Consider the following 13,789-nt stretch of genomic DNA (forward strand, 5'->3'; position numbering starts at 1 on the left):
AGTATGGCCTATACTGACCATCTCCGAGGTCTGGAGCTGCTCAGTGGTCACTGATGCCACATAAGATTTAAAGCTGCATTTACCTGCAGCGCAATAAGGATCAGATTTAGGGGTGAAAAATGCAAGTAGCTATTCATATGGTTTTTTAATAAGGACCTAAAGAGACAACCTGAAAACTGGTTTTTTTTGTCAAGTATAGCTTATACATATGTTCCACCTCAAACTATCAATACTCCAGCTAGCTGTTTTTATACACAAACCTCTTATCTTGGGCTGCTTCTACATCCAGGTGCTAGTGGAAGACTACCTGATCTTAACACCTCAAAATCCTCACTGACATAATCCACAGTAAGACTAGTAGTCAATGCTGCAGTACTCTCACTTCCCATGTTTAATTTTCTACCAAAAAGAACAGCAGAATTTTGCTTCTATGATTAGAAGCTTTATAACTTTTTTAGCTATTCCATTTTCTACAGAAACAGTACATATTAGGAGGCGGTGTAAGATTACGGAGCACACACTATTCACAAAAGTCAGTATCAAGACAATTCCTTCACGTATTAGATGTCTGTATATTGCATTGATTCCCATGGATTTTAACAGTTTCACAGAAAAAAACATAAGTACTGATTTTAACGTAAATTAGATTAATGCTACAGTGTGAAGCTTTAACACATCTACTATAACGGATGTTGTGTCACAATTAGTGACAAAATAATCCATTCTGAGAGATAGAAGACTGGCATTTCAGACTTGAAAATAATAGTTTTCAAGAATTCATTTTCAATGTTTAGTCCCTCCTAATTTCTACATAATCACGAGAACGAGTCTCTAATCAAATTGAGCTTTTAGCCAGCACCACAAAATACTTTCAAAATATGCAATTTACGCTGGAATAGACTTACTAACCGCAATGCAATTAATGAAAAAATGTTGATTTAATAAAGTACAGAAAAGAAATCATAGAAATAGTTCTTCAGTCACTCAAATTTGTTACTTGAAACACGAATAGATTAGATTTGGAATCCAACTTATCTTAAGACACAGGGCAGATGCACAGTTATTTTAAACTGTGTTGACAGCCAACAGTTATCACTCAATCTATTATCATCCTAGAGAACAGAACTTATCTGAATATCAGAGTTTAGCACTGTAATACAAACTCAGCAGTTTAATTACTTCACTAAAATATATCAGTGTGTCAGCAATTAACAGATGATTTCTTTCTAGTGTTTGTTACGTGGCACCGAGGAAAACATTTGAATTTAAGCTTAGAGATTGCATTTAAAATTATACATCCACCTCCAATCTGAGAGAAGTTCCATACTGCAAGCAAACCTTTGGTTAAATATCCAATCTTCCACTGAAAAAAAAGTCAACCGTGTAATTGTTTTTGTCTGTAACAGGGTCAGAACTTTCCATTAACTCCTGGAACTTACGTTGAAACAGGTTTTAGAAAACAAAAGCTGCCAACAAAAACTGTTACCTGAGCATTAATCCTTACCTGCTCCCTGTTCCATTTCCACTAGGGAAGTCATGCACTTTTACAGGAAACTGTTCCATCTGACTGAGGCAATTGTTCATTTTATGGACTAATGCCAACAAAGGTGCATTTTCTAATGGCTCTAGTCTTCCAAGGGGCTCTTCTCCAGGAAGCTGAAATAAATTCCAGTCAGTTATGTGCTTGAATTAATCCATCTTAAAACAACTTATACCACGAGCTGTTTAAAAAAAACAAAACCGAACCAAAAAACCCAACAACACACGTACAGAAACTGAGAATCACTGCTCTCACTTGAAGTAGCAGCAGCATCAGGATGATGAGATGACACAAATTTATGAAAGACTCGTTTCAAAAAAAATGCACTTTTCCCTCCCGATTTCAATTGAACAGCTCTATAGATTTTAAATATTCACCCTTAACCATGAGCAGTACGCTTCATAGAAGCTGTAGCTGTCTACTTTCCTCTCTTCCACTTTAAATGTCTTCCTTTAAAAACAGGACAATCTAGTTTCTTGCAGTATTTAGGAGTGAAGAGAGCGAGTGATAAGATTACCAACCAAAGTCTTTCCACGTGAACTTCTTAAAACTCAGAAACAAGTTTTAAGTTGTTCAAGACTCAGAAAACTGGCCATTTTGGATTATTTCTTTTTCCACTGTTGTCTGGAATTTTCTGTAATTACAGGGTATTCTAAAAAGTTTGACTTGTAAAGACACAGAACTATGTGAAAGTTGTAATGTTATACAGCTTAGATAAGAGTACAGAAGGATTGTTTTATGTCTATCAAGGTCATTGCTGAACCTCTCAGACGGTCAGTAAGTTCAATTTGAGAGAAAAAAGTAAGAATAACAAAACCATAAAACTTACTGGAGAAGAAAAAAATACATGAAGGAATCTTTTCAATCTGATGTCCCTGCTTACAGCATCTTTCTCACTTTTAGATGTCAAGTAAAGCAGCAGTTGTTTAACAAACCCACTATGCTGGATTTCAAATGAGGAGACATCAGACTCCGAGACAATGCTACGGATTTCTACAAGGCACTCTGTTCCACCATCCACCTGAAAAATATGAAGGTAGTGTGTTACAACCCAGCTATAAAGGGCATAGGAAATACTGGTTTTCCTACTACTGCATGGAACAGCTCTAGAGGGAGAAGGAAAACAAAAAGGGAAAGCCTGTAGTGTATAGTAACTCAGTACAAGCAATAACACCACAAGTAATTTGAGGATGAGCAATTTCTCTATTCAAGAGAGGACATTACAGGCAACATCTACATTTTCCTTGTTTTAAGAGAAATGCAAGGTCCCATTTCTGTCTCATGCAACATAAAGATAAGCTTCAAATAGAGAGTTTAAGAAAAAAAAAAGCCACCAAAAAAACCCAAAAAAAACCCCACCAAAAAGAAAACCAACCAAGCAAACCACTGCAAGTTATGAAACACTGTATCATCATCATTTAAGAAGAAAAAGCCTATGCTTAAAATACTGGCCATACTGTCTAAAATGGCCAGCTTTCTTCTAGTTGCCTCCTGAATACTTTACTGCTTCCACTCCCACCCTCACCCAATTAAGTTTGCCATTTCTAACCTGGAGGTTGAGTTGTTCAGTTGCAGTGCAAAGTCTCTGTAATACATTTAGTGCTGGATTGCTTCCATCCATGTTTTCGGAACTAAAATAACGTTCTACAAATTTATGGGCTTGCTCCTTAATCCAGCCCTTAATTTTTTCTCTGTAAGGAAGCACACAGAAGCATTTGGCCACACTTACCATTTGCATACTCCAACTTTACAAGTAAACACAGTCAGAGTATCATTTTCATCATGTTTAACAGCAGTCAGACTAAAACCTTTCCTCTTACTCCAACACAGTAAGGGTCTGTTCTCTACAGATTACTTCTCACACCATTTTTCCCCCAATTCTCCAATTTTTCCCCAGCATGCTACTTTAACCTATTAAGAGGCTATTTTCTCAAATTTAATTTACTGATTTTTCTTTCAGAGTTATTTTAACAGCACTTAAACTGAAACTTCCATGACAGGTGCTGCTTCATCACCTAATGGCTTATCATCAGCAAGCAGCTGCACCTCGAAGTCAATACCGTATTAGAATTAATGTGATTTTGCATGTGTGTACCTGTTATTGGAAATGGTATCCTTGGAAGCAGCCCTTGCAAGACCACTTACTCCTGCTGTTCGTGCTGGTTCAATATTATTACTGTTGGACTGTGTGCTTAATCTTCCCCATGTTTTAGGATTTAAACTTGCCAAAAAGGAAGATTTAGGAGATTGAGTAGTTGTAGGGCTTTTAGCTGGAGGAAGCAAAGACAAAATTAAGAGAATCAACAGGTTTATTACAGGTAACACTTTCAAAAGCCTGCAAGCTTACTTTTAAATTTAAAAGGAGACAGAGTATCACATTTTAAGAATGATTTACCTTGATTGTCTACTTTGTCATCATCTCTTGGAGGAGAGTACTTTGGTCTCCTTGGCCCTCGCTTCGGCAGTCTTTTTCTCTTTAGAACATCGCTCAGTCGTCTGTCCAGATTTAAAAACAAAGTAACGTGTTTCCATCCACCATATTCATACACATACCCACCCCTCAGTTTAAGGTGCATCTGCCAGCTCTTTCCTCAAGAATTACAAAAAGGTTCTATCCCATAACAAGGAGGGTACAGTGGAAGAACAAACTCTGAGGGAAGGGACCTCAACTCTGTTTTAACTGGAAGGACAAAGAGGGGGTTTTGCTTTCTGTCACCTTTACACTATGGGCAGCCAAATACAGTCAGAAGTGCCACTGAATAAAGGTTTCTCATAGCTACACAAATAAAAACATGAAAGTTATCTGGTTATTAAATCTATTTGAATACACTTAAAAATAAAAAAATAGTATCTAAAAGACCTCTACCAAATAAACACCAAAAGACACCGGGTATTTGACCTGCCTCCCCTATTCAAAACCAGAAGGCACGTTTTTCAACAATTCATGGAGTTTCTTCTCACCAAGCCCTACACTTCCCAAGTTTACATATTTCAATTCTGGTTTAAGGTGAGTTTCCTTATTATGCCAATACATTAAGGCAAACATTTCACCTTTAAAACAAAGGCAAACTGTAACACTAAAATAATTTATTCCTACAAGACGTTCTAATTCTACAAGTGTTCAAAATAACCTATGACTTCTTTCTCGTCCAGTCTGCAGTAGAAAGGAACCACGCACCACAGCTATCGTTTCTCTGAAAGAATCACTCTGTCCTCAAGAGTTACATGAGACTGCAGCTGTTGCTTTTGGCATTCTCCAGCCTCTCCCCAAACAACTTGGATTGTTTCATATTGCTATATCATAACTCTCAGGTCACGAGTGGATTTTGCGTGTGTGTTGCGTTTGTTTGGTGGGTTTTTTTGTTTGTTTTGTTTGTTGTTGGTTGGTTTCTTCCTCGCTCCTTTTTCATTGGTGGTTTAAAAAAAATTGATATAAAATTAATCAAAACTACCCATTGATAGCTTTTCCTTTAAAGAACTAAAATGGAGCGGTGGTAAACTATCATAGCAAACCACAGATGATACTGCAGCAGCTCACGTCAGTCAAGACTTTTGAAGAAAACAAACAAACAAAACTACACACACAGATTGTTTGTTCACAACAAATACCACACTTACCCCTGTGGGCTCAGATCCAAAGAATCCTCCCGGCTGTGTTGTAAGCTGGGAGAGCCCAAATCAGCAGCTGCGTTACTGGCAGCAGTGGCTGTTCCAGTACTTATTGTTGTGGTACCCAGCGTTCCTGATCCATTAGTGCACACTTTGGGTGGGCTTGTTAGCAGAGCCTCAGACTCTGCTAAGTTTTTCACTTGGTGCATCACACCTTTGCAAAAGAAGAAATCTTTGTTTGGTGGGTTGGTTTGGTTGTGGGGGCATTTTTTGCGAGGTGGGATGAGGACAAAGATGTTTGAACAGGTAGAAGTCCATTATTAGAATGTCTGCTTTGACTATGGCAGCACTGCCTCACCCCACCCATCAATATTGTTTAAAAAGCAGTTCAAGTCTTTCTTGAAAAAGTTAACTTACAGAGTTTAAAATAAAAATAACAACAGCAGCAGACACAGTAGCTAAAGAAACCCCAAATCCCCAGTAGATTATTAGAAAGAACTCCTGCCAAAGATTCATCTGTTTTGTCGAGTAAGACTACTCATGTAATTTCAGCAAGCCATCTTAAGCCTAAATGTAAGTTTGCTAGCAACTAGTAAGCCTGTAAACTTCTTTCAGATTCAGAATAAACAAGCTTGTCTCCTCCAGAGCCTTGGTCAGCTCCTCCCCAGTCATATGACAATAGTTTACATGGATTTGCCTTTATTATTCAAGAAGAATAATAACTTTTTACAGCTTGGAGAGATGGAGCTGGGGATAAAGGATATGGATTCTCCACACATACACACTTTTAAAATACTAAATTAAGGAGACGAAGGGCGGGGGTAAAGCACAACCAAGACTTACCTTCTCTTCTGAAGTAAACACTGAAAATGTCAGGCAACTTTTGCATTAAAATCTCTGCCATCTGCAGGGCTCCAACTACTATCTTAAGGTCTTGACTTGACAGCATTGAGGCAATATGACTAAAACAGATAATTTATTAGAATTAGGTTTGTATTTTCATTTCTTTTGTTGCTGTTTTTAAAAACATAAAATCATCAAGCCACTTTGCCTTGCATACATGATACGAGAAACTGAAAGCAAACAAATTTCACTGTGCTTTTGTAAATGCTAGAAATAAAAGGACTGAAAAAGTCCTCTTCCCACCTAAACCACTTACTAAGTTTTAACATGTGGCGTAAAGGAAGAAAGTGTTTTCTTCCTTTAAAGAACACAGTGTTGTGGATCTTAGTACTGCGTTTATTTCCTAATTGCATCCTTTTATCTAGATCCCTGACCTGATGGTATATCATCTAGGAGAGGTTTCACAATTAGCACCTGAAAGCTGAATGCCATGAGAGTCTGTTATTGTTCACATTTTATTCCTGCAAAAGTCATCTTGCCCTCAGAAAAGTTCATAGGCAAGCTTTAGAAATCAGCAAAATAGTAAATGGTAACATTATACATTATTAGTACACAGAGACATGAAGGTAAGCTGTGATTCTAATAACAACACCTAGAGTCGGCACCTACTACAAAGTCTAACATGCAAAAAACTCCTGAAAGCTGACAGCCTCAGCTTTTAAATTCTTATGTATTTAATCTGCCAAAGTACAATTTTCCCTTGACAAAGATGATTCAAAAAACATAATCAGAAGTTTGAGTTGTAAGCTCAAAATCAATTTCATTCACAATGGTTAACAAAACCCACCTTGAAACAGCATGGTTTTTCAGCACATCCTTCAGGAGTTCAGCATCAGCAAAATAAATTATTCTAAGAATTGCTCTAAGGCACTTGTGTCTAACAGCAGGTCCAGCTGAAGAACTATACACTTCATAAAGAACACCAAACAATGTTTTGATAAAGGATTTTGCCAGTTCTGGGTCCTCTTTCATTAGTTGTGCTCGAGCATCATCCTTCTTCAATTCTGAATGTCCACCTGTGAGAAATGGTGCAACAAATCACTACACAGTTCTTTAAATCTCTTGAATTGAAAGACATAATTTAAGAACCAGAAGTCAAACCAATGGCAAGAATGTATGTACAAATCTTCCTCTTTCAAAGAATCAAAACTTTTTTCTTCAATTTTTTACATATTTCCACTGGATAGTAAGAAGTTTTCACACAGTCTTCATTGAAGAGCTGTATGAACAAAATTCTTTCAGAAAATCCCAAGCCAGGAACAACCCCAGTTTCCCCCCAGTTTAATGTATTTTCAGTTCTCAGGAAAAGAGTTTACAAGTTAAAAGGAATACATTTCAACAGTCTGAGTTTTGTTGTAAAGATGTCTTCCTTCATGTAAATCAATAGTTTGACCTTCCAGAAAAACCACAAGAAATCTCCTAGCTAAGCAGCAGGCTTGTATAACACAGGAAAAGTTCACCATAGCTAGAGGCACCAGGTGTCTCCTAAGGCATACTTACTAGTGTTCGTATTGGCTAAAGGGTTTGGTTTTCGCTGAATGGCACGTGCTGTTCCAGTATCCTCATTTATTTGCTGCATAGAGTTAAAATCAATCGTATAGACACGCCCAAGGGTAGACAGGCTTATCTCATCCTCACCGACCTGATGAGCTGCCTAAAAACCAAGGAAGAGTTTAAAGTTAAGAAATCCCTAAGAAGCAGGAGGCTATATGAAAGGTGATGAGAGGGCAAACAGTATGAAAAACAAAGGTGACAGAAATTCACTAAGAACAGTAATTAAGCAGTTCACCCATTACTGAATACCAAAATAGTGCAACGTTTCAGCAGGAGGTTTGAGGAAACTCATGTTTCTCAAAAGAAACAAGGCTGATATTTTCAAAACTGTAAAGGAAGCACTCAATGCCCAATACAACCACACACACATTTAAAATACATCACCACACAAATGTGTGTAATTGCTACCTCTATTATGCGGCTATCAATCCTGTTGTAGGGATGCCAGAGACCCCTGTCATCTCGCCACTGCCATATCGCACCATCTGTATTTTGTGCATTTCCTTTCTTCAGCATAGTATCAACAGCAAAAATTCCTTCTTTTGGCAGGCAAGGCATCAGTTCACTGTAAAGAACATTAAAACAGTATTTCACTGCAAGCATACAATAAAGTCCATCTAAGCCAAAAACTGTTTGCCCTAATTTTAGAGAAGTTATGGATTTTAACATACCAACCAGGCCCAAAACCTAGAGCTGCATAACTTACCAGATAAGAGAAGTAAGCTCATAGAGTTCTTGAGGACTTCGTGGAACAAGGTCAATTTGTTCTTGACAACTCCCATTTGAGGCTCCACAAAGGAGGAAGTGAAGCGTTTCTGCAATATCTATAAAAATTATTATTTATGAGATTACTTGTATCAGAATATGGACTCTCCACTGAAGAGACAGTCACTGCCCTAAGCAAACAGACGGCAGACAGCAAAACAAAAATCCATCTCTCTCCAAATATTGTAAGAAACAGGTTTGTTCTCAGGTCTGGGGATTTTTTCTGGTTTGGGAGTTTTTGTGGCCTTTTTTGTTTTTGTTGGTTTTTTTTGTAGGGTTTTTTTTGTTGGTTTTGGGTGGTTTTTTCCTTCCTTTAAGGGACATCTAGAGAGGAAATATCAAATATCACTCTACATGCAGGGCACAGGAAAATACAGGAGAACATGGAGGGCAGTTGAAGTCACAAGTCAAAATTTACAGGATGAAAAACGAGAGAACTAAGACAGCTACACAGCTGTTACTTAATTCTTAATGTTTTCCCTTAGAAAAAGCCCTTAAATTGCATGTTTCCCCAACTAAACTTTGTATCCCAGGGAAAGCATAGCAAGAGAAAAACAGAAGAAAACAATATTTGTATAATCAAATGCACAGAGTTCCATACTGACTTTAGGCATTAACTTAAATAGGTCCCCCATAATATGACAGAGCAAGAACTCACTTTGCTTCATAAGCTGGACTGCAAGTGTAGGACAATTCGAGCACATTAAGGAAAACATGCGCACCACCATGATGAACATTCCTGAGCTCAGGATAGGAGGCGTCACTACTAAGAGCTGCTGGATATTTGTTAACAAGTCCTTGGAAGCAACCTGCTGGAGCAAGTTCTTCAGGAGGGAACAGCAAAATTAAAATCGTTAGTTTGAATTTGAAAAGTAAACTCTTGGGAGAAACTGAGGAAGGGAAGAAGGCAACAAAAATCCACACTGAAAACACCACACCCTTACCTCCTCGTGCTGGAAGTTGTCCACTAGCCGTGCAAAACAGAGACAGGTGCTTTCAACAGACTTTTTGTCCTATTATAATAAAAAGTTAAATATTTGTTTGAATTAAAATATTTCAATGTGTATTACATTACCTATCCTGTCATTTTGAGGCATTTGTAAAATTACTCCAAAAAGGCCAGTCGAATCACATTGTACAGAATACTATAGCTCTGAATTTTAAATTCATTGATACAGTGTGAACCGATCTCCTGATACAGCATATTCCCTGGGAAACATCTCACACTTACAGCACAGATATCTTTAGGGACCTTTAGAGATGAATAAATGGGTGTATAATATCCTTTTTGGATTCTACAAGGAGGAAACAAAAGGTAAGAGAGCTACAAAACAACAGGAAATACAGATGAGCAGGAGCGAAGGCTGCTGTTCTACACACTACATGAAGCTGGATTTTTACATCATGCAGTGCCACCAAGACAGCAAATCCAAAGACATCAAGATAGTACAGATTGCATTAAAAATAGCTCTAGTTGAAAGTTCATTGCAACACTCAAAGTTTATCTGAACATAATAAAATACTTCTACTGTAAGGGTTGTTGAACACTGGAAGAGGTTGCCCAGAGAGGCTAAGTCTCCACCCTTGGAGTTTGTGTGGTATTTTGGTGGTGGTGGTGGTGCTTTGGGTTTTGTTTTGGTTTTCTGGATTTGGTTTCTTTTGTTGGTTTTGTTGTTGTTTTTCTTTTTTCTTTGTTTTTTTTTTTTAAATCAGCTGGATATGGTCCTGCACAATCTTCTCTAGCTGACCTTGCTTGAAATTTAACTCAATTTTTTATTTTTTTTTTTAAACAAGAAAAATCCCACTTCAAAATTTCAAGAAATCTTTCTTTTGTGGGCTATAGCTTCTCTTTAGAGAGCAGGAGTCAGTGTTTGTCCCTACTATTGCTGAGAATGCTGCTTCTTGTTTCCAAAGCACCATCTAAAGCTGACCTTTGACTTCTGTGAAGCTGCCTCAATGATTCAAGTAGGCTCTTAGCAAGAAGATGTTGGCAAAACTAAGAATAGCACAAGAATACATGAAAACATTACCTGGAAGCTTCTATTTAGTTACATTTGTTAAGGAATGAAATAATTTCTCCTTTTGAACAGGGATCTGCCAATCAAGTAGTGTGTCCAAATCTTTTGGTGCAACAGTCATTGTGAGTGCTCTTTTATAAGCATAGCAGCATTGCAGGATAGGCAGATCTTAGGAACCCATGATTTAGGATTCATCACCTCAAACTATTGTGCAAGAGTAGGAACTTACTTCCTTAAAATGTCATAAGCCCCCTCAAAAAGCCAATTCAGAAATAAAACCCAAAAAATTGAAAGTGAAGCTTTTCAGAGTTTGAAGTGGGAGGAAACCTCACAACTTATTTGTTAAGGAAGAACAGTAATGTTACTGAATCTTTCTCCTACTGATAGGCAACAAGTAAGGACCACAAACTCACTATAATCCACGCTCTAAGTACCTTATTTCTCATTTTACAAAACTAATAGGGATGTCACGATTCTTTACAGCATATCTACAAAAACCAAAATGTCCATGTGTTTGTTAGAATATCACGACAGTATAGAAACTTTAAGGCAATTATCACATTGCAAAGGCAAATAACACACAATAAAGAACTAGTATCTGGAGGCAACTTTATACTATTTTCAGGTCAAGATTAAAACTTTGAGTTTTATAATAGCTTCTTACCTGATGGGTTAACCTTTGCGTAAGCAGTGGCAAAGAGTCTGCCACAAAGTGAAACTCATCAGGTGTTATACTCTGGCAGCAGTTGGCAGCAATAGCCAGTGCATTCCTCTGTGCATTTATACTGAAGAATTCCAGATACAGCAAGCAGTCTGCCAACCCACCCTGTAATAAAATAAACATTTTCACTCATTACCGTTAAAGTTCCAGAAATTTTGTTTTCTTATTCATCTTCAGAGAAGATCATGAAGATGTAGCACTGGCAGAGGTAAAAGCACCTTCTTTTTTGTACTTACTGCTTGCAGAATGGCTTTACTATGCCTGCGCGATAACATCTCCAGGGCTGTGAGTGCCTGCTCTGCCACATCAATGCACTGAATAACTTGCAGCTAGAAGAAAACAAGAAAGCTTGTAGATTTATTTCTAGACTAGTTTGTAAAACTAACCTTAATTAACACCTGAACAGTTAGCATAAACTAACACACATATACTAATGGAGCTGCACTGCTAGCTGTGATCAAGCTAGAGAATTTAAGGCTAGATTAGCTATATAAATACCACAAGAGTTCCCAGTTTGTATAATTAGGCAGTATCTTTGCAACACCCATCAGACAAAAAGTTCTCAGTGAACCAGATAGTGCTTTTTCAGTAAGGGTGTGAAAAAAGTAAATCTGTTTTTAAAAGCTTCTCATGCATTATATATTGTCTTGTAAGCTATGAAAAGCCATTATCTTAATGGTATGTCCTAAAGCTAAAACAAATATAAAAATCTCCTCAAATCAGTATAACACTGTTTTGATTTCATTTTACCTTTTCCAAGAAGACAGGAATTGCATCTACCACTACAGCAGATGATCTGGGAAGTGCTTCCATCATGTATGTTAAGGCCCGACATGCATGGTTCATCTATTAAATAAAGAGATATTTGTTTTTAGGTTCAGATGATTGATATATTTTTCTATTTCACAAATCTCTTGAGCATTACAAATCACTTACAATGTCAAAGTTGTGCTCCATCTGCAGCAGTGTTATCTGTTTTAAAAAAAAATATCATTAGTTTAGTAAACATACCATCAACGTAAATAAAGGGCAAAAATCATTATCATAGCTTTTGACTTGGGACTTTTGAAACTTTTACCAAAATTCGAAGAGCCACTACCTATTCTTGAGATATTAAATAATTAATAAGACAAGCAAAATTTAGAAAAATATGCCCTCAAAATCAAATTAAATATATAGATATGCATACATGTATATAATTAAGAATATTTTATTCAAGCAAGATATTGAGTAAAATATTACATCCTCCAATAGAAATAAGAGATTTTATGTTTACCAAAGCTGGTACAACACTCTTGACTGGAAATCCTCCTAATGTTTCTTCATTTCCCATGACCAAGAGCTGGCACATCTCAATCACTGCCTGTAGTTGCTGACTTTCATCAGTAGCTTGGAGACCTTGTAAAAGCTGTTGGGCTTTAGAACCTACATATCCAGAAAAAGAAAAAATTAGGAAAGAAGATATTAGAAGACATAAGTGTTCAAGGCAACCATTATGCTACACTTCTGCAAGAGTGGAAGACCAGAGATAGTTTGGTTCTCCTCTGTACTTGTAGCTTCACTTTCTTTCCCTGTCATAAAAAGGGGGGATAGGAAAGGGAGGCAAAATCTCACTCTTGGCTGTCTTTCCAGTGCAGACTGGTCAGCACAAGAAGTCCACCACACTGCTCACCACAGGCATCTTGCCAGAACTCACACCACTCCATCTCTATAAAGCAAAGGACTTCTCACCACACCCCCAGTTATACAGCACATGGAGCATCCCCAAGACCCCATACTCCTCTCCGCAGGCAGCACCAGGCTGCCCTGGGCTCTCCTGGGGAGCCACACACACTGGGACCAGAAGGTACACGTCTAATTCAGCTGCATCATGCAACATGGGGGAACAAGACTAAGGACCCATGTTCTCACTGACACGCTGCCTTCAGGAAATTATTTCTGTCTGAAAACTAAGACACTTTTGGAACTATAATCAACACACCTTAGAACTGTCATCTACTACTGGTTCTAAAGCTAGCTTAAGCACTTGTTTAAAGACAGCAAAAAACTCAAGGGGGTTGGAGAGGTCTTTTGTTAAGCAGCCCATCATGCAAAAGAAAAGATAAGGAAGGGGTGAAAAGGCAAGAACCCTCCCTTCCCCACCTAGAAGGGAACATGAAGATGCCCCGAAAAAAAGAAAATAAATATGGCTGAAGCAAATTTCTCCTCCTTATAGGAAGGCAAGCAAATTAATACTGTTGACCAGTGGTCTAGCACTACCGCAACATACAAATCTCCAACATGGAAAATATTAAACTATGAAGCTAATACAAATATTAGCATTTACTAGCGGCTGAATTCTACTAGTCTGGAAGTGGAAAGAATTAAGTCAAATTAGACAAACTTTGCTTACTAGCTCCACTTCCAATTGTCCTGTGGAAGAGCTGCGACATCCGAGGACCAAGAGGGCCAAACAGGTGAGGAGGAAGACCCCTAGCCTCTAATAGAGCTAAAAGCAAACAGAGGATAACAGCCATTGTCAAAGCTTCTACACATATTTTTCAAAATTTAAATTCCACGATGCTATAATTTTAAGACTACTAGAACGTTGACACTTTAAGAAAGATGAGTTAGGATTAGATGACTGCAGCTATCTCAATTTCCAGAAAATATCAAAAAGATGACACCTTTAGGGAACAA

General features: G+C 37.7%; 1 protein-coding gene across 10 annotated transcripts in view; it reads right to left on the reverse strand.

The window, feature by feature from the left end:
* TRIP12 (thyroid hormone receptor interactor 12) overlaps positions 1-13,789 on the reverse strand; it is a 78,068-nt gene that overhangs the window by 15,618 nt on the left and 48,661 nt on the right. For 9 of the 10 annotated variants that reach the window (XM_080349899.1, XM_080349892.1, XM_080349894.1 and 6 more), the window contains 19 exons: positions 13,503-13,598; positions 12,387-12,535; positions 12,047-12,082; positions 11,861-11,956; positions 11,347-11,439; positions 11,054-11,215; positions 9,316-9,384; positions 9,030-9,195; positions 8,313-8,430; positions 8,015-8,171; positions 7,553-7,706; positions 6,840-7,068; positions 5,993-6,111; positions 5,159-5,363; positions 3,936-4,036; positions 3,636-3,810; positions 3,090-3,231; positions 2,370-2,561; positions 1,505-1,656 (listed from right to left, as the gene is read on the reverse strand). In XM_080349899.1, the coding sequence (XP_080206025.1) occupies positions 1,505-1,656; positions 2,370-2,561; positions 3,090-3,231; positions 3,636-3,810; positions 3,936-4,036; positions 5,159-5,363; positions 5,993-6,111; positions 6,840-7,068; positions 7,553-7,706; positions 8,015-8,171; positions 8,313-8,430; positions 9,030-9,195; positions 9,316-9,384; positions 11,054-11,215; positions 11,347-11,439; positions 11,861-11,956; positions 12,047-12,082; positions 12,387-12,535; positions 13,503-13,598 (2,611 nt within the window). The remainder of the gene's footprint in view (positions 1-1,504; positions 1,657-2,369; positions 2,562-3,089; positions 3,232-3,635; positions 3,811-3,935; positions 4,037-5,158; positions 5,364-5,992; positions 6,112-6,839; positions 7,069-7,552; positions 7,707-8,014; positions 8,172-8,312; positions 8,431-9,029; positions 9,196-9,315; positions 9,385-11,053; positions 11,216-11,346; positions 11,440-11,860; positions 11,957-12,046; positions 12,083-12,386; positions 12,536-13,502; positions 13,599-13,789) is intronic. The other variant, XM_080349900.1, reaches the window with a different exon arrangement.

This window comes from Nesoenas mayeri, assembly GCF_963082525.1.
Source record: "Nesoenas mayeri genome assembly, chromosome: 9".
In the NCBI taxonomy this organism is placed as follows: domain Eukaryota; kingdom Metazoa; phylum Chordata; class Aves; order Columbiformes; family Columbidae; genus Nesoenas; species Nesoenas mayeri.